The sequence below is a fragment of the Megalobrama amblycephala genome, linkage group LG2, assembly GCF_018812025.1.
Source record: "Megalobrama amblycephala isolate DHTTF-2021 linkage group LG2, ASM1881202v1, whole genome shotgun sequence".
Lineage (NCBI taxonomy): Eukaryota > Metazoa > Chordata > Actinopteri > Cypriniformes > Xenocyprididae > Megalobrama > Megalobrama amblycephala.
In genome coordinates, this window is record NC_063045.1 from 1,131,242 (window position 1) to 1,155,483 (window position 24,242).

At 38.8% G+C, this 24,242-nt stretch overlaps 3 protein-coding genes across 8 annotated transcripts in view; all 3 read left to right on the forward strand.

The window, feature by feature from the left end:
• The window catches only part of LOC125263094 (zinc finger protein 91-like), a 31,250-nt gene that overhangs the window by 1,217 nt on the left and 5,791 nt on the right, over positions 1-24,242 (forward strand). The window contains exons 1-3 of one of the 6 annotated variants that reach the window (XM_048181963.1): positions 10,169-10,483; positions 12,570-12,751; positions 21,674-22,618. In XM_048181963.1, coding sequence (XP_048037920.1) covers positions 12,703-12,751; positions 21,674-22,618 — 994 coding nt within the window. In that variant the 5' untranslated portion in view covers positions 10,169-10,483; positions 12,570-12,702. Of the gene's footprint in view, positions 1-10,168; positions 10,484-12,549; positions 12,752-19,496; positions 19,526-19,550; positions 19,689-20,230; positions 20,433-21,673; positions 22,619-24,242 lie in introns of those variants that run through there. The other 5 variants (XM_048181962.1, XM_048181959.1, XM_048181960.1 and 2 more) reach the window with 5 other exon arrangements.
• On the forward strand, positions 612-2,294 carry LOC125263101 (gastrula zinc finger protein XlCGF57.1-like). The gene is made up of 2 exons (XM_048181983.1): positions 612-1,800; positions 1,951-2,294. The coding sequence occupies exons 1-2, from the start codon at positions 612-614 to the stop codon at positions 2,004-2,006; spliced, it is 1,245 nt and encodes a 414-aa protein (XP_048037940.1). The 3' UTR covers positions 2,007-2,294.
• Positions 19,628-24,242, forward strand: part of LOC125263100 (zinc finger protein OZF-like) — a 252,439-nt gene continuing 247,824 nt past the window's right edge. The window contains exon 1 of the mRNA XM_048181977.1: positions 19,628-19,688. The gene's annotated coding sequence lies outside the window, so the exon portion shown is untranslated. The remainder of the gene's footprint in view (positions 19,689-24,242) is intronic.

Sequence of the window (24,242 nt, forward strand, 5' to 3'; positions counted from 1 at the left end):
AGCCAACAGTGGGCACGTGAACATCAGACTGGACCATGGAGCAATGGAAGAAGGTGGCCTGGTCTGATGAATCATGTTTTCTTTTACATCATGTGGATGGCCGGATGCGTCACTTACCTGGGAAACGCATACCAAACCACTTGCACAAGATGAGGGCGCTGGTCTCCTTGGGAGAAGAGCACCGGGAATCCCCTTGCTGTAGGGACAATGAGGCATGTGGAATATGGGATATGAGCCAGCTTAAGCTCACTTAGCCCCGTCTGCTTGGCCCCATGACTCCAATGTTTCTTCCTTTCAGGCTCCTGAGAGTAAGAGAATAGCTGCATTTTCACTTTCGGGTCAAAGGCAAGCGTGCTAGTGCATGCCAATGCCAGTCGCATTTCCACTGTTATTTTTGGGGCTTGATCGGGCCTTGTTGGGGCTTCCTCTGGACCAACGGCCAGGGTTTTTTGGCCTGCTGAATACCTTGGTCCAAAGTGGGCCAACTGGAGCTTGAGGAGTGGCCATGAACAGAGTCGGGAGACAGGTTGCTCATGCACACAAGAAAGTGTTTTGCTTTTGATGATTTTTATGATTTATTTAAAATGTAAATTTTTACTTTAATTACAGACATGATGCTGGAGGAGGGTGAAGAGAAGAAACATCTTGTCGAAAATGGAAAAGAAACTCGCTTGCAGATTGAAAGTGTTTCTTTACTGAAAAGAAGAGACAAGAAATGTTTCACCTGCCGTCAGTGTGGAAAGAGTTTCACACGCAAACAGGGACTCGAGGTCCACATGAGGATCCACACTGGAGAGAAACCGTTCACATGTGATCAGTGTGGAAAGAGTTTCACAAACAAAAAGAATCTCAAGGATCACATCTTAGTCCACACTGGAGAGAAACCCTTCACATGTGATCAGTGTGGGAAGGATTTTAAACAACAAGGACATCTTAAGGAACACGCAAAAATCCATACAGGAGAGAAACCGTTCATATGTGATCAGTGTGGAAAGAGTTTTAAATACAAAAAGAGTCTCAAGTGTCACATGATGATCCACACTGGAGAGAAACCATTCACATGTGATCAGTGTGGGAAGAGTTTCACAAATCATGTAACCCTTAATGAACACATAAACATCCACACTGGAGAGAAACCGCATGAATGTGATCAATGTGGCAAAACGTTTTTGTGGGCTTCAGGCCTGAAGATCCACCTGAAAGTTCATTCACAGGAGAAACCACATTCATGTTCTTTGTGTGGAAAGAGTTTTTTACATCAACAAAATTTAAAGGTTCATCAGAAAAGACATACTGGTGAAAAAGCTTATGTGTGCTTTGAGTGTGGGAAGAGTTTTATTACAATTGGAGATTTGAAAATGCACCAGAGAATACACACTGAAGAGAAACCTTACAAGTGTTCACAATGCAACAAGAGATTCAGTCAGTCAGCACATCTGAAAACACACGAGAGGATCCACACTGGAGAGAAACCTTACAAGTGTTCACACTGCAACAAGAGATTCAGTCATTCAGGAGACCTGAAAAAACACGAGAGGATCCACACTGGAGAGAAACCTTACAAGTGTTCACACTGCAACAAGAGATTCAGGCGGTCAGAACATCTGAAAAAACACGAGATGATTCACACTGGAGAGAAACCTTACACGTGTTCACACTGCGACAAGAGATTCAATCGGTTAGACCTTCTGAAAACACATGAGAGGATCCACACTGGAGAGAAACCGTATCACTGCACTGCATGTCGGAAGAGTTTCACTCGATCATCTGCTCTACACAGTCATACAAAAAACGATCACTGTAAGTAGTTCATCTTCAGATCCAGCACTTTCAAGTGTGAAGATGCATCCTCACCAAACGTGACACAATAATACCATTGAGGCATAAAATCTCTCCAATGTGAGGGTATGTTTACACAACAATAAAAACGGAAATGTTTTTTGCAAACAGGCGACAGCGTTGTCAAACTGAGCGAATCAATGAACTGGGGAAATCCCTTTCAGTAAGGATGCTACACAAGAAAATCCCCATCAAAGACAAAAAAAGCATGTACAATTCTTGTCAAACTGGTTTGATATAAATTTAATATCCCCTCCTAAGAAACGATAGAAGGGTTAAATTAATAATTGATAGTTTTTTTCAAGTCATGTTAAAAAAGTGTATAGGTATATACTCTCTTAAAACTCATTCTTTCTTCAATTTCTTTCTTTCTGCAACTCATGAATGTGCATGTGTTTGTGTTAGGTATTACTTTTTTGTGTTTGAATAATCAATAAAGTCTCATTTGTATTGCATGTTGTGTGCTTACAAATTTAATGTCTTAACTGCTGATCTTATCGTGCTGATAAATAGTGTTTTCACTGTTAGTTTGGATGGTAATATCCATTACAGAGTTGATAGTTACAGCCCATTCAAGTGAATGCTGGACGATTCATTTGTTCAGCTATAAAATAATTGATTCTTTCAATGTTATATCCAGAATGCTGCAGAATGAAACACACTGAAAAACAGAGTTTGGTGTTTATTCCTTATTCTTCATTAATGAGATAGTGTTTCCACAATATTGTTTCTCTGTGCCATTATCATTATAGTTGTGGTGTGGACTCTGCTATTCTTTTATTTTTAGAACGAATTATTGAACTATATCTTAGAATGACTTTTTAACTATATCTTTATCATTATCATTGTAGTTCCCTTTCAATTGGTCACGTTCGATGTTACGTCAGAACAGACTGACGAATGGGGTCTCACCCCGAGAGCCCAATCACTTTAGAACGTTAACAAAACAAGCCAATGGTATGCTGACTACCTCAGTCTGCGATATTTGCATCGTGAACTGCGCCCACACAGTGTGGGTATATAAGGATCAGCGCGAGCAACTCCCATTCAAGTTTTCGCTTCGGAGCTGAGCACATCTCTCTGCTTGTCACCAAGTGTTTTCAATGCATCTTCAGTTGGTGTTGGTGTGACGGAGTATTTCAGCAGATTGTCCTGCTTCCTGTTTGGCTTGGCATTTCCCCTGAGTGCTTCAGCTTCTCAACTCCCTGGTCTCTCAGGCTGGCCTTTTCGACGGTAGAGGTAGAGAGTTTAGCCCAACAATTCTCTGCCGCACAGAAGCTGTCTGAGGCTATTAAACATATTCTGCCTCGGCGGCTCAAGGGTCAAGGTGTCCATATTCTCAATTACCTCGACGACTGGCTGATTCAGGCTTACTCTCGAGATCAGTTGTGCGAGTACAGGGATCTTGTGCTCTGACACCTCGCCCGTCTGGGCCTTCAGGTCAACTGGAAAAAGAGCAAACTCTCCCCTGTGCAGAGGATCTCTTTTCTCGGTATGGAAATAGACTTGGTCTCCATGTTCGCACAGCTTACAGCTCGTGCACAGTCTCTGCTGAACTGCCTGACTCAGTTCAGAGGCAAGAGAGCGGTTCCACCGAAGATATTACAGAGGCTCCTGGGACATATGGCATCTGCAGCAGCAGTTATTCCATTGGGATTGCTCCATATGAGACCGCTTCAGCACTGGCTGCACGGCCGAGTCCCAAGATTGGCATGGCAACAGGGCAGGCTCTGAGTGACCATTACTCCAGCTTGCCTTCGGACCTTTACCCAGTAATTGGACCTCTCATTTCTACGGGCTGGTATTCCCCTAGGTCCGGTGTCCAGGCATGTTGTTGTGTCAACAGATGCCTCTGCTACGGGGTGGGGCGCCATGTGCAATGGACATGCTGCATCAGACTCCTGGACGGGACCCTTCAGTCTTCAGTGGCATGTCAATTGCCTTGAGTTGGAGGTCTACGCTCCCGTCACATGTCGCAACTCGCCTGCCATCTCCTTTTGTGGAGTCAAAAGCATCTGAGGTTGCTTTGTGCCATTCATATCCCGGGCAAACTCAATCTTGTGGCTGACGAGCTTTCTCAGCAACAGTCTCGCCCCGGAGAGTGGAGACTCCATATCTAGTTGGTTCAGCTGACTGGGGAACACTTTGGGGACGACCTGTTTGCCTCCCCAGTCAATTCCCATTGCCAGTTGTTTTTTTTCCCTGGCCGAGGGCACGCTCGGCACGGATGCTCTGGCACACAGCTGGCCGCGGGACCTGCGCAAGTATGCGTTTTCCCCAGTGAGCCTTCTGCCACAAACGTTGTGCAAGATCAGGGAGGACAAGGAGCAGGTCCTTTTGGTTGTGCCGTATTGGCCCGGCCAGACCTGGTTCTCCGAACTAGTTCTCCTCGCAACAGCCCCTCTCTGGCTCTCCCTCTGAGGAAGGACCTTCTTTCTCAGAAATGGGGCACCCACATCCAGATCTTTGGAACCTGCATGTGTGGGTTCTGGGCAGGTCGCGGAACGGTAAGGTACCTTGCCACCTCAGGTGGTTGCTACCATCGCTTCGGCTAGAGCCTTGTCTACTATACAGGCCTATGCCCTGAAGTGGAATCTCTTCGTCACTTGGTGTTCTTCTTGGGCGAGACCCCATTCGTCAGTCTGTTCTGACGTAACGTCTCCATTCCCTCCTTCAGGGAACGAGGGTTACATACATAATCTAGTTGTTATCCTAGGTGTGAACAGGATTTTAGCCTGCGATTGTCAGAATAATAGATTACTAAGATTTCTGAACATTATATTTTCCTCATTGTCACAAGTTCAAGAGAGTCCACTGAGGGGATTCTCCACCCAAAATACTCATCTTGATAATATAATTTATGTTAGCAAACAAAAAGTATTCATAAATATAGCTGCAAGAAGTAATTTTTGAGAAATTCCGTGTAGCACGTGTGTTTATCTGGTGGAGAGAGGCTGATGAAGGAATGCTGCCATTAATGCCTTTGAGTGAGTATATACTACAGAAATTAATAAAAAATCTATTTAAATCTTGTTTATAGTTTATTTTAATTATTGTAATTTCAAACACAGTTATCACAGCACTTTTCTGATTCTTGATTTCTGTGCATTTGCTGCAGAGCTTTTGTGGTGGAGCAGGACCTGCAAGGCAAAGTGACGGCGGCATTTGTGAACAAAAAAAAGGGAAAACCTGAAACATATAAAGTAAGATCATACAAAAATCAAATGACATTGTGCTGTTAAGATGACTGCATTTGTATTATATTTGTGCATTTCTGTAGGATGTGAAATGTCCTCAGACTGGTGTGAGCACTGAGGATGAAGAGCCACAGAGATCCTGGAAATGATACAGTGCTATAGATGAGACCCTCCATCACTCCACCTGCCCTGAGCCCAGAGCCAGAAAGAGCATCTAGAAAAAGACCAAAGGACATTGAGGATGTGATTTTGGTCAAGTTTGTTCTGCTGGTTTCTGTTCATACAATGGATTCCAACTTTCAGAAGCTTCAAAAGCATCATCAAATAATGTCATGAAGCTTTTGCAAGTCAGCCATTGACTGATATTGTATGAACAGAAACCAGCAGGACGAAGTTGACCAAAATCACTTTTTGTGTCCAGAAGAAAAAAAAAATACACGGGGATTTAACAGCGTGAAAGTTAGTAAATAATGTCTGAATTTATGGGTTAATTAACTCTTTATGCCCCTAAATAGAAATGTGAATGAAATGTATGTCTTGGAACGCACAGCATTATTTAGTGTGTTGATGTAATTTCAACTGAAACAGGAAGACAGGGCGATATATCGAACAGCCCCTTCCCTTTTTTTAAATAGCCAATAGCGTTTTGTTTTTATCACAGCTCGGCTAGAGACGTTAAAGTCAGTAAAACCTTTGTTTTAAACCTCACTTCAAAATACAGCATTCTGTGCAGAATTTAAATGGGTCTGAAACCTTTCTTGGTCTGAGCCGACTTGCGGATAAGTGCTCTTTGGCGGTTTACGTTATACTGAAAAACGGACTTCATTCGCATCAATAGAAAACATATTTACTGTCTGAATCATTCCCTATCCTCTATATAGTGCACTATGTGCCATTCACCATGTAGAAACTAGTAAATGTGTGAACAAGTGACCAATTTCAGCGGGACTTCAGATTCTAGAGAGCATTTGATTAGACAGAGGTTTTGATGAGAAGCTGAAGTGTGATGTTGTGAAAATCTGTGATCCATTGTAGCGGAAGTGAGAGACTGTAAGTTTTGAATGCTTTTATCTCCTTAATGCAAATTTTGTCATTGATTTGGAACACACCAGCTTATTCATAACATTAAGGTGAACATATTCATACTAAAAGCTAAAAAACGTCATTAATTTCATTTGCCCCACAATATCATAGCGCATAACCGACGCACTGCAAGAATAAAAAAGATTAGTTAGATAGCTTACTCCTCATTTAAAAAACAACTTGGTTAACATGAAATACTTCTTTATTCCAGAAAAATACTATTATTTTTGTCATCCTGGAATATGGCAATGATGTGTCTTCCTACATTGTTGTTTAAGAAATGAAATGCTACACACTCCACCAGTTAGGGTTAGAAGAACTGTTGCCAAACATATATATAACATGTTATAAACAATAATCACTGCAATAATGATCCAGTCTTACACTCTTAATTATTTGCCTATTTAATTCCAAACAACACTGCCTTTTGGCCAGGCAGTGTATATTAATTAGGGTTGTCGCGGTGAAGAAATATCCTTGCGGTTATTATGGGTGGCTCAATAGCGTGATAAGCGTGTCACACGCATGTTGCAAATAAGTAGAAAACAGAATCTCGATGCAGCAGTATACAGGATTTAATTAAAAAACTCAGGATACTAGGAACAACAGAACAGAACAACGTCGTAAATGCAACAAATAACAGACAACTGAACTGACAGAAACACAGGGCTAAAGGCAGGAACACACCAATCCAACAGTCAGCCGTAGGGTAGTTTTTTTTGTCGGCCGACTAAGTTTTCTCAGTGTGTTCTGCACCGTCGGCTGAATTTGGTCCTCGTCTGCTTTTTTTTTGGGCCGATTCGACATGTTGAATCAGCGTCGGAGCTCGTCGGTCAATCGGACCATCCGATTATTCTGATTGGCTGTTCAGCTACTGCCACCTGCTGGTACGGAAAGGCATTTCATCTTGCGCAGGTGCAGAACGGACGTGCTACGTGGCCAATTTGGACCCTGCAGTCTGATTTTGTCGCCAATAGTTCATCGGTTTGGTGTGTTCCTGCCTTTAAATGCACAGATCAAACAAAAGGGCTAACAAGGTAATTAATAGACTGATGACGGGGATAACAGAATCAAACACAGGAGAACTAACGAGGAGGCAACAGGTAAAATGGATCAATCAATGAAACACTGGGAAACTGGGAAAATTAACAGGCACACAGGCTTAGAACACAAAACTTAACCAGGAACACACAAAACAGAACCTAACTGTGACAATGAGTTGAGAATAATGAGAATAAGAACATGCCTTTTCCAACTTGAAAAACTAAAGAATATTAAGTATCACATGAAAACAAAGTGTAAATGAAAATACAGAGAATAAATGAAATATTACTTTAGCATTAATGAATGTGATTTAGACCTGGGTTATAATGTCCTTGTTTTGTGCTAGGAAAACCAGCATATTAACCTTTTGTGGTTTCAGGAAAAATCGCATAGGGGTAACAGTGTTCCCAACGGCACTGAAAACCCTTTCTGATGGTGTGCTTGTTGTTCAAATACACATGTACTTGCACGTAACTTTGGAAAGCAGTGGAAATCTTCTCTGGATATCGTTATCTGCTCGAGCTCTCATAGGTATGGATGCTGATGTAGAGGTTGTCCGTGATTTCAGTAGGTCTCCAAGAGTCTTTTTCTTTGCTGCAGGTGGCACCACTGATTGCCCTTCATCTCCAGCCACTGATGTACTTTCAGGTCTCCACTCCCAGCATCTCTTCGATGAGTGCGGAATTTGTATCCGTCTCATTGGTATCTCATTGGATCCCTCTATATCTAGGAAAAGAAGAAAAAAAAACAGGCCTTTGTCAAAAGTTTTTGTAAGGCATCTGGTTCATACTTCACCTGTAGAACCCTGCACATTTTTTTCTTTATGTCTGATGTTAAGGTGGTATCCTCATTTGATGGTTTAAGCATATCTTCTGTCAGGAGTTTCAGGACGGGTTTGACTGATGACACAGTAACGTAGCTCTCTCCAGACAAGCAGATATGGAAATTCAGTTTCAAATAGTTTACATTTCATAACTTACCAGTATGAGGCCATGTTGAGGGATTTGAAGTTCTGCTTGTGCTTTCACCAGATCTCTTCTCTTCAACCTGCTCTGGCAGTGCGGTTTTGCCTGGCAACTCGAATTGCTTGTTACATTTTTGAAGTATTGACTTGAATGCAGGTTTCTCCACCTATTCTCCACTATATACTGCATAACAACGGCTGTAAGGCATTTATGTCTGTTACTTTCACGGCTGTATTTGACAGATTTCGCAAAGGATTCAGCTATTCCTAAGTGTCGGCTCGTACCGGCCTCAGCTGCCCTTTTTGAGGTTACTCCACGGTCCTTAAAGGGAAATTACATGTTGGCTGAAAATTAGATATTTGAGTATTTGTGAATTTCTACGTGTTTTAAGTTGAAAGAGTGTACATTACTGAGTTACAATTCTGAAAGCAGAAAAACAAAGTAAATAGACTCAAATAGTAATCCAACATAGGCCTACACTAGGGCTGCATGATTAATCAAAATTAAACCACACGCGATTTAGCAATTGGCTGTGAATTTAAAAAAAAAAAAAAAAAAATTGATGCGCAGCTTGTCAATGAAGCACAGCTAAATGCTGCTCCGTCTGAACGCCAGAGGGCGCTCTTGTGCAGAAACTCCAAATATGACCCACAGAATATTTGTTGCTAACAAATTCTTTTTGTTGATCTGAGATTCTCAAGCATTTGTCTAAAACTTGTCCAAATGTTGTCCCAAATTTACAAATTGAGTTATTTGAACAAACATTTTTACATTCAACAATGTTGTGTCAGTTCCCAGCATGCATTGCAGCTTGAAAAAAAATATGAGGTAATTATTATTTTTAAAAAAAATTATTATTAATGATTATTGAATTACAATTGTTGATCATAACCATGTTTGAGATTTGTGTTGACATGAGACATATGAGTGATATGTTCTTTTCATTGCAGCTTTTGCAAATTATTTGCCCGGGTGAAATGGGTAAACTATGAAGGATTGGAGCTGCTTGCATTGCTAAACATTCTTTGGTTGTCTTGACAAGAAGTTTTAAGTTCAAAAGACCTGTACTCATTAGATGATTAAACTTTTTTTAAGTTGACTTTAACTGGAGTGAATTAGTTGCGATAACTTAAAAAAGTGAGTGTGATATTACTTTTTCAAGTTGGCTCAACTATTTTTTATATTTTTTTTAGTTTTAAGTTCAAAAGATTACTTATTAGATAAACAAAAGTATTTAAGTTGATCTTAACTGAATTTTAAGTTGATTTTCGCTTCTCAAGGGGAGTACTAAATTAAAAAATATGATCTGTAAACAAAATATTAAACAAAATTTACACATCATCATCATCATCCTGTTAAAAGTTTACACCCCTGCATTGTTTCCTTCTTGAGCATCGGTAAATGTTTTCACTTTTTGTAATAGTTGTGTGTCACTCAATTGTCTTCAATTTTAATTGATCAAATTTATGATCCCATTAATTTTGTTAAAATTACTACAATTTTGCATGTTAGCTTAGGATGCTTTTGCAGTCTGAGAATCACCAGTTGATGTTTATATTAATTGCCCATTACAGATTACATTAATGTTTAAATTAAATAAATGACATTTAAATTCAAAGTCATCATTTTGGTAATCTAAAATACTTTTCGGATGTAACTATAATTTGATTACCACCCATTTAAAATATAACTATTGAAATACAGTTACTTCTATTTTGTATTTTAAAAACAGACTAACATTTGTTTATATACTAGTTAAAGTCAAACAATGATTTATTTATTTATTAATGTCTGTGAATAAATATTTTAAAAGTGATAGATTGTGTTTTAGTCATTATTTAGTGCTAAAGAAACAAAGTTTGAGTTGTTGTGGTAAAGTGAAAATAAAAGTTCTGAGAAATTCAATCTTATTTAATACATATGGTTGATGTGCTCGGATTATTAATGTATCAAAACTAGATATGGTTTGTATAGCCTACTGATTATTGATGCTCAAGTTGGAAAGGAGATATCCATCTCATTAATTTTAATTTTACTAATTTAATTTTTGTACTTGCTTTTGAGTAATCATTGATTAAATGTTACTTTTTTATTAATATATTATCTTTACTTTTTTACTTTTTATTGACAACTTTTATTGTCTGTTTGTATATTTGCGTCAGGAAAAACATATATTTCTTCAATTTGTTATATATCTACTCTGTCTAGATCTTTTGTCGTTTTAAACAGTATTTGGCGCGTTTTTGTTAATCTACCGTTGGTCGTCTCGCGGTGATGACGTCATCATTCGCTCGCTCGCTCGCACCTTCAGTCAGCTTCGAGTCGTCTGAGGTGAGCAGTTCACGCTATTTCGTGGTAAGACGTTTTGTTTAAGCAACATTTACGAGGTCATTTCTAAAATGTTTTCTTTGGGTTCGTCGCTATTTGTGTGTCTGCTAACTAAAATCTAATTTTTTTTAATAAGATGGTTTTATTTCCTTGTTTTTATTCACACAAAACGATCAGATGCTAGCGCATGTTTGTGGGCTTTCAGCATTCTGACTCAAACAATCTGTTTCTAACAGCAAATACTTAATATAAAGTGAGATGATCTGCTGCTGATCCTGAATGTCTTGTTTAATGAGTATTGATAGTCTATGGATCATCACTATTATCAGAGCAGCTGAAAAGCCTCATTATTTCATGTCAATAAATCCTGTTTTCACCTCATTCATTATGATGTCTTAATATCTGTAAATTGCCACATTAAGATCATTTTATTGGTGTCAACAGACACCATCAGTTATTGTGACATATACAAGATATAGGTAAGCATCATAATGGCATTTATTAGAGCTTGAGTGGATGAAAACAAACATTACAAATAAAACAGTGCTGAACTTTATTACAAAAAAAGTAAAACACTACTGAATCATGAAAATGCACTGTACCTTATGAATATATAAAAATATTAATATATTAATTATATCTTCATGTTAGTTTAACATGTAAAAATGCATTAAATGTTGAAATTAATTAATGAACAATACTTTTTAATAACCTTAGTTATTGTAACAAATGGACTCTTATTTTAAATTGTTACAATTTCTTATAAATCCAAGCAGTCATGCCTATAGGTGGCCATCTTTAAATGTCTACACAAAGGCATTATAGCATTATATTATTACATTATATTACATTTAGCATTATTATAGCATTGAAATTAGACACATATATTGTATGTATACTATACTCTTACACTTTCTTTGCTGTAACAATACACTCATGTCAAGATTCGAAACAAATTGATACTGAACTCACAATATGATACTTAATACAATATTTTAAGCCAAAATGAAGAGTAAAAAGCATAATAGTTACTTTACCAGATAGTAGGGGTTGAGCGACTTCAGATATTGTTTTAAAGTCAACATTTATGTGATTAAAGTCGAAGTTGACTAGTCGATGATGACGTCATTTATGGGTCCGTTCACACAGAACGCATTTTTCCTTTCCAATTTGTTACTTTTCGATTGTTTTTCTTTGTAAATACACAATAGACAGACGTGTATATGACTGTGGTGCTCACGTCTTGCATCTTTTGCAGCATCTCGCGCATTCTACATGCCGTTATAAAAACGTGCCGCTCAAGTACAAATCGGTTCATTTAAAAAAAAAAAAAAAAAAAAACGCATCTCTAGACCTTGCTTTTTTCCTATTCCACTGCCCACGTTTCGCGTTTTGGAAAGAAAAAATGCGTTCTGGGTGAACAACCTCGAGCTGAGACTGGAACATTTCTCTTTGGGTCATTATTTTTATCAGTTCTTTTGTCTTTGGGTTGTTATTTCTCACCGAATTTTACATTTGTATGAATGCATTAGTGAGAGAGCGATTGCGTGTGAATTAATTCTACTTGGCAGCATCTCTCTACTAATAGTGAACTTGTGTGTTTTATTTACTAAGAAATATTTGCTAGATCTTTTCAGTTTCTAAGTTAGTTTATTAATAAATCACAAAATAGTGCTGACAATACATTTCTGTGCTACTGAATGATTCTTGATCTATCTGCACATGGTGTGCACGTATAGCAGTGCAGTCTAGAACGGTGATTAACTTACCTGTACAATGAGCTATTTAAAACGTGCATTCACCCGATCAATTTTGAGTATCCAGATCGTATAATCAAACATATCTTGTGGAGCGCTGTAATTAACTTTAGGATACGGAGCGTAAATGTGGACTTCAAAGATTTTTATCCTGTTGCACCCTCTATAGGCCATGACCAGCGACTAGTCGATGTCATGCTTAAAGCGTCATGGCAAGTCGACTAGTTGGTGCAACCCCTACTAGATAGATAGATAGATATGTGAACATAAATACTTAAAATGTGTGAATTAGTATAAAAACAAACTCAGGAACTGATTTCTTCTTGATTTTGTCAGATCTGCTCCTTCTCCTTTAGTGAAGCTCCTCCCACTGCAATTCACCAATAAATGCTGGAATATTCCCATCAGTCTACAAGTGAAGATGAGCATCAAACCATCAGGAAGAGCTGAAATCTGCAAAGACAGAGTTTATTGAAGGACAGTGAGAAGATGAGAGATCCAGAACACTGCAGAATGAAACACACTGAAGAACAAAGAGGTTGGTGTTTATTCATGATTCTTCATTAATAAGGTTGAAGAACAATAAGGATTTAAAGCAGTTCATCAGATTTGGTGATTGTGGTAGGAAAAGAATTGTGAAAAAACAGTTCAACCAATAAATAATATAGTGGACAATTTCTACAGTCATGTGAAAAAGTTAGGACATCCTATTGTATTCCATGCTTTTCTGCATCAGGACATTAAAACAATCATCTAGTGCTTGGCAGGTCGTAAAATTTTGAAAATAAAAAGTCAGATGAACAAAACGCATGATATATCACACTGTGTCATTATTTATTTAACAAAAATAAAGCTAAGACGGAAAAGCCATGGTTTACAAAGTTAGGACACCCTATGATTCAATTGCTTGTGGATACACTTTTAGCAGAAATACCTTGAAGTAATCATTTTCTGTAAGACTTTATCAGTCTCTCACATCATTCTGGAGGAAGTTAACCCGCTCTTCTTTACAACGTTGCTTCAGTTTGAGGTTTGTGAGCATTAAGGCTTATTTATACTTGTGTGTCGGACCTACACCGAAGCCTCTGCGCCGTAGGCTATGCGTATGTTTTCATTTATACTTCTGCGTCGTTGTCCGCATCGACGTGCATGCAGACCACTAGGAGGCAGTGTCCGTGGTCATATTTAGTATCAAAACAAAAGCCGAAGAAGAAGCAGCTCGTCATGTACGTTGTCAGAGAAGCGGCAAATAAGTAATGACTTTTGTTGCAGTTTGACTTCATGTGTCCTCTGAAACAGATTGTTTTTTCATTCATATGGAAGTTGAAAGTGCTCGCTCTTTTCCGAGTGCTCCGCGCCAGTTTTTTGACCCGAGGGAGTGGTTCTAGCAGACCAATCACAGCGCTTGCGGTCCGCGTAGAATTGACGCATTGTTACATTTTTGAAGAGGTGCACGTCAGGCTACGGCGTTGCTGCGGCGTACACTCGACGCAGAAGTATAAATCAGCCTTTAGTTAATGCACAGGTTTTCAGTCGGGATGAGGTCTAGACTTCACTGGGCTATTGCAACACCTTGATATATATATATATTTTTTTTTCTTCAGCCATTCTGGTGTAGATTTGCTGGTAGATCATTGTCCAGTTGCATAACCCAGTTTTGGCCAAGCTTTAGCTGTGGGACAGATGGCCTCACATTTGACTCTAGAAAACTTTGGTATACAGAGGGGTTTATGGTTGACCCAATGACTGTGAGATGCCCTGGGCCCATGGCTACAAAACAAGCCCAAAATCATCAGCCCTCCACCAGCATTACTGTCTTTTGGATTGAGGTGTTTGTGCTGATATGCTGTGTTTGGTTTTCATCAAACTTGGCACTGTGCATTATGGTCAGACATCTCCACCTTGGTCTCACCTGTCCAAAGGACATTGTTCTAGACGTCTTAATGTTTGTTCAGATGCAACTTTCAATTCTAAGCCATGCCGCCATGCTTTTTTTTTTTTTAGCGAGAAGAGGCTTTCTCTTGGCAACCCTTACAAACATTCCATATTTGTCCCGTCGTTTTCTAATTGTACAGTCTTGAACTTTATCATTTAACATGTTAACTGAGGCCTGTAGAGTTTGAGGTGTTAGCCCTTGGGCTGTCTGCAATTTCTCTTAGCATTGCAAGCTCTAATCTAGGGATGAATTTGCTGGGACGTCCACTCCTGGGAAGATTGGCAACTGTCTTGAATGTTTTCCACTTGTGAATAATAATGCACTTCAGACTGTTTGAAAACGTCCTTGTAACCCTTCTCAGATTGATAGGCAGCAACAATTGCTTCTCTAAGATCATTGCTGATGTCGTTCCTCCTTGGCCTTGTTAACACACACCTGAAGTGTCCAGATGCTCACACTGCCAGAACTTCAACTTTTATAGAGTTGATCACACTTGCTGATCATCAGTTAATCAAAGGCATTTGATTAGCAGTGCCTGACCGTTACTTACCTTCTTAATTCCTATGTTAACAGTAATGGTGTCCTAACTTTGTCACCCATGGGTGTTTCATTTTGGCCTGTTTTTTGTTAAATAAATAATGACACGGTGTAATATATCATGTGCTGTTATTCATCTAAGGTTTTATTTTCCAAATTTTATAACCTTGTTGTGGCAGGTAGGATGAGGCCGAGGGATGTGAGAATGGTGCAAGGTCGGTGGCTTGATTGATAGTGAGCTTGACTTCAGAAGTATAAAATAAGGAGTGATGACAGTGAAGGACGAGAGAGGACCAGGCCTGGATTATTTTATGTTATGTTTATGTGTTTGTCGTCCATGAGGGGCTGCCGCTTTTTTACTTTAGTTTTGTGTTTGTTTTATTATTGAAGTTGTTAAACGTTCGCTGGTTCCCACATCCTCCTTCCCTGAACAACACACATTACAATTATGTTAGATAATTGTGTAATTGCTCAAACATTTAATAGTTCTCCCTACAGGAACATGGGATTTGTGCGTATGTTTTAAAAATAATGACTGGAAAGTAAATGTACCTCGTTCATGGAAATATTTAGCTGATTTTAGATTTCTAGCTGTTGTCTACTTTTACTTTACATTTCTCTCAGATTTTTTTTTTTTGTTGTAATTTATTTTACTATCATTTCAGACCTGATACTGAAGATTGAGGAGAGTGAAGAGGAGGAGAAACATCATCATATCAAAACTGGAGAAAAAATTCACTCACAGACTGAAAGTATTTCTTTACTGAAAAGAAGAGACAATAAATGTTTTATCTGCTGTCAGTGTGGAAAGAGTTTTACGTACAAAAGGAATCTCAAGGTTCACATGAGGGTCCACAGTGGAGAGAAACTGTTCACATGTGATCAGTGTGGGAAGAGTTTCACACACAAAAAGAATCTCAAGGTTCACATGTGGATCCACACTGGAGAGAGACCATTCACATGTGACCAGTGTGGGAAGAGTTTTGTAGAACAAGGAACCCTTAAGACACACATGAACATCCACACTGGAGAGAAAGTGCATGAATGTGATCAATGTGGAAAAACATTTTTGTGGGCTTCAGGCCTGAAGAAGCACCTGACAGTTCATTTACAGGAGAAACCACATTCATGTTCTTTGTGTGGAAAAAGGTTTTATCATCTGCAAAATGTAAAAGTTCATCAGAAAATACATACTGGTGAAAAGGTTCATGTGTGCTTTGAGTGTGGGAAGAGTTTTATTAGAGCTGCAGATTTGAATCGGCACCTGAGGATTCACACTGGAGAGAAACCTTACAAGTGTTCAAACTGCGACAAGAGATTCAGTGATTCAGGACATCTGAAAAAACATGAGAGGATCCACACTGGAGAGAAACCTTACAAGTGTTCACACTGTGACCAAAGATTCAATCAGTCGGCACATCTGAAAACGCATGAGAGGATCCACATGGGAGAGAAACAGCCAGTAGGTGGCGATATCACTTTGTAGAGATGCACTATGCATCTAGTAATACACATGCGCATGAACTCACTGTTTTCACCGGATGTGCCACACAAGTCCTGAAAAGTGAGGCCAAATGTTTTGATCGCCCCCAGGTGGCTGGACCCAGTATAGGTCATAAACCCCGCCATCTCCATGTAAACTAAACGATGAAATTACACTTCAAATATTTTTTTTTCCCCAGAGATGTGCAGCATCCCAATTCGCCTACTTATTCTACACCCTAAAAGTATACTCTTTTTGTGGGAAAAAAAAGTACATATTTTTGAGTGTGTAGCTTAAGAGTAGACAAACTTTGGGACATACTATCATAAAATAGCGTCTTTAACGATTGGTCTCTGTTGCTTAGTTACATGCATCCTGACACCGTAAACTGGCTTGTCAATCATCTTGTCACAGTTAAAATCCATCCATGTTTAATTTCTTTTAATTTCCTACCATATCGGAGACAAATGCAGTAATATGTTGATTAAAATTGGAGCAGTCTGGCTACTTAAAAAAAAGTTCAGGGGCGATTCTGGCCCTAAAACAATGCAATTAGTGCAATATGTCAGCACCATTTTGGGGCATTGGCGGCTTCACTTCTCTACAATTGAAGAGAGTGAAGGTGTGTCGTCGCATCTTTTTTTTTTTTTTTTTTTTTTACGGTTTAATGTTTTTCACATTCACGTTTTTGTAGTTTACATTGGCTGACCATACGTCCTCTTTTTTTCAGGACATGTCCTCTTTTTGGACCTAAAAATGCATCTGGCTGGGATTTCTAAATCAAAATGTCCGGGATTCGGCTTTTGCTTTCTACAGTCGCTATTTATTGTGTGCGTTTTTGCATTGCTTTGAGCTTTCTCTTCCTGTGAGCTTTTCTGCTGTGAGCTGTGAGCTTTTTTTTAGGTCCCTCCTTCTCACACGCCACCACAGGTCGGCCATGTACACAAACATTGGTCAAACTGCATCTCAATCATTATCCTCAGCACCACAGCAACAGCCAGAGTGGCAGCTTGCTTATCAACAGTGGGTGGCACATGCCTGAACAGCGTAAAAATGCCCAAATGTAAATTCACAGATGATTTACAGAGAAAATTCCTGTGTTTTCACCTCGTTCGGGATCCGTGTGAAGCAGAATGCATGACCCGCAAAGCTGGCACATACATGTCAGTGTCAAATAAAGGTGCTAATGACTTAGAAGCCCACATAAGCTCTGCAAAACACAAAATTGCAGCTAAAGAAGAGACTTCATCAGGTAAATTGACCCTTCACCAGGAGTTTGATTGACAAGCGATCTAACCAGTCATAACGCAGAATCCGCCATTTTGTCCGACAATGCAGTCAGGAGTTAGAAGTTTAACCTCGGTGGACTTGAACTTGAAAAAATGGTGTTTACTGACGTCTTTCTGCGTTTGAAACAACATTCCTTCTGATGTTCATTCATGTTTATTTGATGCTATAAATGAACTAGTAGGTAGAGATGATCGGTTCACGAGCTTGACTCATTTTCAGCCGACTCCAAATGAGTCCGCTGAAACAATTGCGCAATACATGGAAAGGGAGAGCAATTCAATTGTGGAAGTGAAGAACATTTTGTACAACGTCCACACCATGCTTCTTGAATGCAAGACTAATAACTTCATGTCCCTTAAAGTCAAGGGACTAGTCGTTGGCACAAAAGGATGGACTTGGTAAGAGGTGTGACCATTTCAGTGCTCAAGTACAAGGTCTGTACAGTTCATATCTGGAGGAATGGATGGCACCCATGGAGGAGTTCTCCTCTATCATGTGGATGGATGTGAGTGAGACACCGGACTGAAATTACATAGAAGCTTGTATCGCACACCTGGGAGAAAAGGGGGTGCCAATTGTTGATGCAAAATGCTTTGATCAGGTTACCAACCTGAAGAAATTCACAGAATTTGAGTCTGTTGAGTCACTGATGTGGATTCTGTGTTCACAATACAACTATAGACAAATGTCGTGCAAAGACTTTCATGCGTACTTGATTGGTAACCCAAGACTGTTGGGAAAGATTCGATCTTCAGGAAAGTATACTAGTGAAATCAATTTTTTTTTAACTGAATTTTTTTTTATGGCAACTGATTTTGTTTTATTTTAACCTATGGAGATGAAAAGAAATGGTGTAATGTAAAAGGTGTTAAAAGCTAAACCTTTTGTTGTTGTTATTCTATTGTTGAGGGCCATAAATGATATGGAAAGAATGCATTACTTTATGTATTAAAGTTCAGTAACATAATTGCATTGTTGTGAATGCATTTGTCAAGGATTTACGCCCCCACTGCGGGTGTCCGTCTGCCTTCTGCCCCCACTGTCCTCTTTTTTTTGAAAACCAAAATATTGCAACCCTAGTTTACATGGAGATAATAAAAAATTGCACTTTGAAACCTGTTTTCTAAAGTTAGTGATTTCAGGCACCCAAAATGCCATTGTCAAGAAAATGAATGGCCAGAAAACTTCAGTTTTTAGTTGAAAATGGTGTCATGTAAACAGCCCCAAAATCTGTCCTATCCAGCCACAATGATCAATGAGACAAAGAAACATCAAAATTTGTCACAGTGAATAAAGTTAATCTTCAAGACCAGCAGTGAGATTCAAATCAACGCATAGATGGATATCTAAAAAAAAATAATAAAATAAAATAAAAATATTCTTGTATATCATTTTACTTCATGATATAAATTATATCATAATTCTTTATTACGAGTTTTATTAAGTTTTATTGTACTGAATATGAATCACTTGTAGTTTGTTTACACTTATGAAAAAAGTAGGTTTATTTATTTTATGTTCATTGTTTTTAAAACTAGTTATTCTTCCACTTGTAGTGTATGTTGAAAACTCGATGTAAGATCGGTCTTCACTTTTATTCTATTGCGATGCTTTTCTATCTTGTTAGTCAATAAAGAGAGAAATAAATCTGTTTTAATTTTTCTTTTTATTTGCTTCACCAAGTAGCCTATTAATAATGTTATCAAAAACTTTAATTGTCCCTTTTTATTTTCTGCTGATTCTTCATAGATCAAGAATTAATCATTTAATCATTTTAGTTACATCTAAAAGCCATGAAATGTTAATTTTATCATTGTGTTTGGTGCTTTCCATTTTTTAAATTACTTGATAAATACCTAATTTCACCCTCACATGACATTGGGCATTAGACTGCTGTGTGTCTACAACAATAACTGTTTTACCTTTTATTTTTGTTTGGTATGTTGTTTTATAGATGTTTTTAGTATTTTGCGTGATTTTGACAATCTCCCGTTCATCTCGTCTCGCGGCGATGACGTCATAACCAGCGCGCGCTCCCCCTTCAGTCAGGTGTCGAGTCTTCTGAGGTGAGCGTTTCGCGGTAAAATAATTTTATAAAGCAACATTTACGGGGTAATTTCTGACCCATTTTCATCGGGTTCGGTGCAATTTGTGTGTCTGCTTAGTAAAACGGTTATGTTTTTAAAGAAGAAGGATTTATGAGTTGCCTTTCTCTTCACATACAAAACGGTAAGATGTTAGCAAACTATGTTGTTATGAATGCAATTACTAGGAAATATAACTATATTTAGATTCATATGGGCAAATTACAAGGGTTAATATGTGTCACAGTGTTTGCTATTTTTTCTTCCTGTATGATTTTAAATAAAAGTAATATTAGAGCACTTATAGGCAATATATTCTGACTCAAATAATCTGTTTCTACCAGCAAAAGCATAGAATAAAGTAAGATGATCTGTTTAATAAGTATTAATAGTCTATGCTCTCTCTCTCTCTCTCTCTCTCTATATATATATATATATATATATATAAATTTTGTCTGTGTGTTATGTTATTGAGAGTTGAGATAAATGTAGGAATAAAGTATGTGAATGAAAATCTTTTAAAAAAAAATCCATGTTAATCAAAAATGTGAATATGTATAAAACACTTTACCATTTATTTACTAAAAAGTTAATTTAATAGATAGATATATAGATTTATAAAACATAAATACTTAAAATGTGTGAAATAAAAACAAACTGTAACTGATTTCTTCTTGATTTTGTCAGATCTGCTCCTCCTCCTTCAGTGAAGCTCCTCCCACTGCAATTCACCAATAAATGCTGGAATATTCCCATCAGTCTACAAGTGAAGACGAGCATCAAACCATCAGGAAGAGCTGAAATCTGTAAAGTCAGACTTTATTGAAGGACAGTGAGAAGATGAGAGATCCAGAACACTGCAGAATGAAACACACTGAAGAACAAAGAGGTTGGTGTTTATTCATGAGGCTGAAGAACAATAAGGTTATAAAGCATTTTATCAGATTTACTGTTTGTTGTTGAACAAAGCTTAGTTAAACCAATAAATAATATAGGAAACATTTTCTACATTCATATGAATAAGAAAGTACACCCTTTTGAATCCTACGGTTTTACATATTGGGATATAATAAAAAAATTATCTGGTCTTTGGCATGTCTTAAAATTAGGTAAATACAACTTCAGATGAGCAACTACACATGACATAAACCGAAGAGCACTGACAGAAGTGAATAACACTTGATTATCTCTTCGTCACGGCACCTGTTAGTGGGTGGATATATTAAGCAGCAAGTGAACATTTTGTCCTCAAAGTTGATGTGTTAGAAAATGGGCAAGCGTAAGGATTTGAGCAAGTTTGACTAGAGCCAAATTGTGAATGCTAGACGACTGGGTCAGAGCATCTCCAAAACTGCAGCTCTTGTGGGGTGTTCCCAGTCTGCAGTGGTCAGTATCTATCAAAAGTGGACCAAGGAAGGAACAGTGGTGAACCGGAGACAGGGTCACGGGCGGCCAAGGCTTATTGATGCACGTGGGGAGCGAAGGCTGGCCCGTGTGGTCAGATCCAAAACACAAGCTCCTGTAGCTCAAATTGCTCAAGAAGTTAATGCTGGTTCTGATAGAAAGGTGTCAGAATACAAAGTGCATCAGTTTGTTGCGTATGGAGCTGCATAGCTGCGGACCAGTCAGGGTGCCCATGCTGACCCCTGTCCATCGCCGAAAGAGCCAACAGTGGACATGTGAGCATCAGAACTGGACCACGGAGCAATGGAAGAAGGTGGCCTGCTCTGATGAATCATGTTTTCTTTTACATCATGTAGATGGCCAGGTGCATTGCTTACCTGGGGAACACATGGCACCAGGATGCACTATTTAGTAAAATAAATAGTCATATGAGAGACTGTCAGAACTGTATCACTATTGTATAGTTTTTTTTTTTATGATAATATTATGTTAGATAATTGTGGAGTTTATCAAATATTTAAGTTCTCTCTACAGAAACGTGTGCTGATAATATTTTAAAAGTAACAACTGGTAGGTCAGTGTACCTTGTTCATGGAAAGATTTATGAAAATGCATCAAAATGATCAGAATTTCTTGTCTAACTCTTTCTTGTCTTTTACTTTACATTCCTCTCAGATTTTATGATTTTTTTTTTTAAATGCAACTTTTTTTAAACTTTAATTTCAGATGTGATGCTGAAGAATGAGGAGAGTAAAGAGGAAGAGAAACCTGTCAAAACTGGAGAAGAAACTAGCTCACAGACTGAAAGTGTTTCTTTACTGAAAAGACAAGACAAGAAATGTTTCACCTGCCTTCAGTGTGGAAAGAGTTTCACACGCAAACAGAGTCTCAAGATCCACATGAGGATCCACACTGGAGAGAAACCAGTCACATGTGATAAGTGTGGGAAGAGTTTCACACACACAAAGAGTTTCAAGGTTCATATGAGAATCCACACTGGAGAGAGACCATTCACATGTGACCAGTGTGGGAAGAGTTTCACATGCAATCAGAATCTCAAGGTTCACTTGAGGATCCATACTGGAGAGAAACCGTTCACATGTGATCAGTGTGGGAAGTGTTTTGCACATCAAGGACATCTTAAGACACACATGGTCATCCACACTGGAGAAAAACTGCATGGATGTGATCAGTGTGGTAAAACATTTTTGTTGGCTTCAGGCCTGAAGAGCCACCTGACAGTTCATTCACAGGAGAAACCACATTCATGTTCTTTGTGTGGAAAAAGATTTTCATGTCTGCAGAATTTAAATATTCATCAGAAAATTCATACTGGTGAAAAAATACATGTGTGCTTTGAGTGTGGGAAGAGTTTTATTACAACTGCAGGTTTGAATCGACACCAGAGAATACACACTGGAGAGAAACCTTACAAGTGTTCACACTGCGACAAGAGATTCAGTCAGTCAGGACAATTGAAAACACACCAGAGGATCCACACTGGAGAGAAACCTTACAAGTGTTCCTACTGCGACAAGAGATTCAGTGATTCAGGAACCCTGAAAAAACACAAGAGGATCCACACTGGAGAGAAACCGTATCACTGCACTGCATGTGGGAAGAGTTTCAAACAGTCATCTTCTCTACGCAGTCATACAATGAACAATCACAGTAAGTAGTTCATCTTCAGATCTGCACTTTCAGGTGTGAAGCCGCATCCTCACCAAATGTGACACAAAAATACCGTCGAGCAATAAAATCTATTTAATATGACGGTACGTTTACAAGACAACAATGTATAAAAAATGAAAAGAGGACATGAAAATGTTGTCAAAAATGTCCTGTATAATTGGATTTGTGAAAACGTCACAAATCCAAAAAGGCGGTAGTTGGCGATGTCGCTTTGTAAAGAAATATTGAACATGTAGTGCACATATGCATGATGTCAGTTTTCTCAAATTCGCATTTTTGTAGTTTACATGGCGATTATCTTTGTAATGTTTGTAACGGTAGTTTTAGTAGGGATGTAATGATACATCATTATATTGAGGTATTGCAACATAAAAATGCGACTATATAATTGATGTAAAAGTTAGTTTTAACCAAGGTTCAGCTTACTGTATTTATAAGGTATAATTCACGAAAAATGTAAATTCTGCCATAATGTACTCACCCTTTTACACTTAAAAAATCGATATTAGAAAAATCATCTCTGTTTTCGGCAGGTCTTAAAATTAGGTAAATACAACTACACATGACATTTTACACTTTCATTTTTAACAAAAACTAGGCCAACATGGAGAAGCTACACTATATTGCCAAAAGTTTTGGGACCCCTGCCTTTACGTGCACATGAATTTTAATGACATCCCATTCTTAATCCGTAGTGTTTAATATGGAGCTGGCCCACCCAGTTATAACAGCTTCAACTCTTCTGGGAAGACTTTCCACAAGGTTTAGGAGTGCGTTTATGTGAATTTTTGACGATTCTTCTAGAAGCTCATTTGTGAGGTCAGGCACTGATGTTGGTGAGAAGGCCTGGCTCACAGTCTCCGCTCTAAATCATCCCAAAGGTGTTCTATCGGGTTGAGGTCAGGACTCTGTGCAGGCCAGTCAAGTTCCTCCACACCAAACTCGCTCATCCATGTCTTTATGGACCTTGCTTTGTGCATTGGCGCACAGTCATGTTGGAACAGGAAGGGACCATCCCCAAACTGTTCCCACAAAGTTGGGAGCATGAAATTGTCCAAAATGTCTTGGTATGCTGAAGCTTTAAGAGTTCCTTTCACTGGAAATAAGGGTTCAAGCCCAACCCCTGAAAAATAACCCCACACCATAATCCCCCTCCACCAAACTTTACACTTGGCACAATGCTGTCAGGCAAGTACCGTTCTCCTGGTAAAAGCCAAACCCAGACTCGTCCATCGGATTGCCAGACAGAGAGATGGTGATTTGTCACTCCAGAGAACACGTCTCCACTGCTCTAGAGTCCAGTGGCGGTGTGCTTTACACCACTGCATCCGACGCTTTGCATTGCAATTAGTGATGTAAGGCTTGGATGCAACTGCTCGGCCATGGAAACTCATTCCATGAAGCTCTCTACGCACTGTTCTTGAGCTAATCTGAAGGCCACACGAAGTTTGGAGGTCTGTAGCTATTGACTGCAGAAAGTTGTCGACTTCTGCGCACTCTGCACCTCAGCATGTGCTGACCCTGCTCTTTGATTGGCCTACTACTTTGTGTGCTGAGTTGCTGTTGTTCCCAATTGCTTCCACTTTATGATGCCACTAACAGT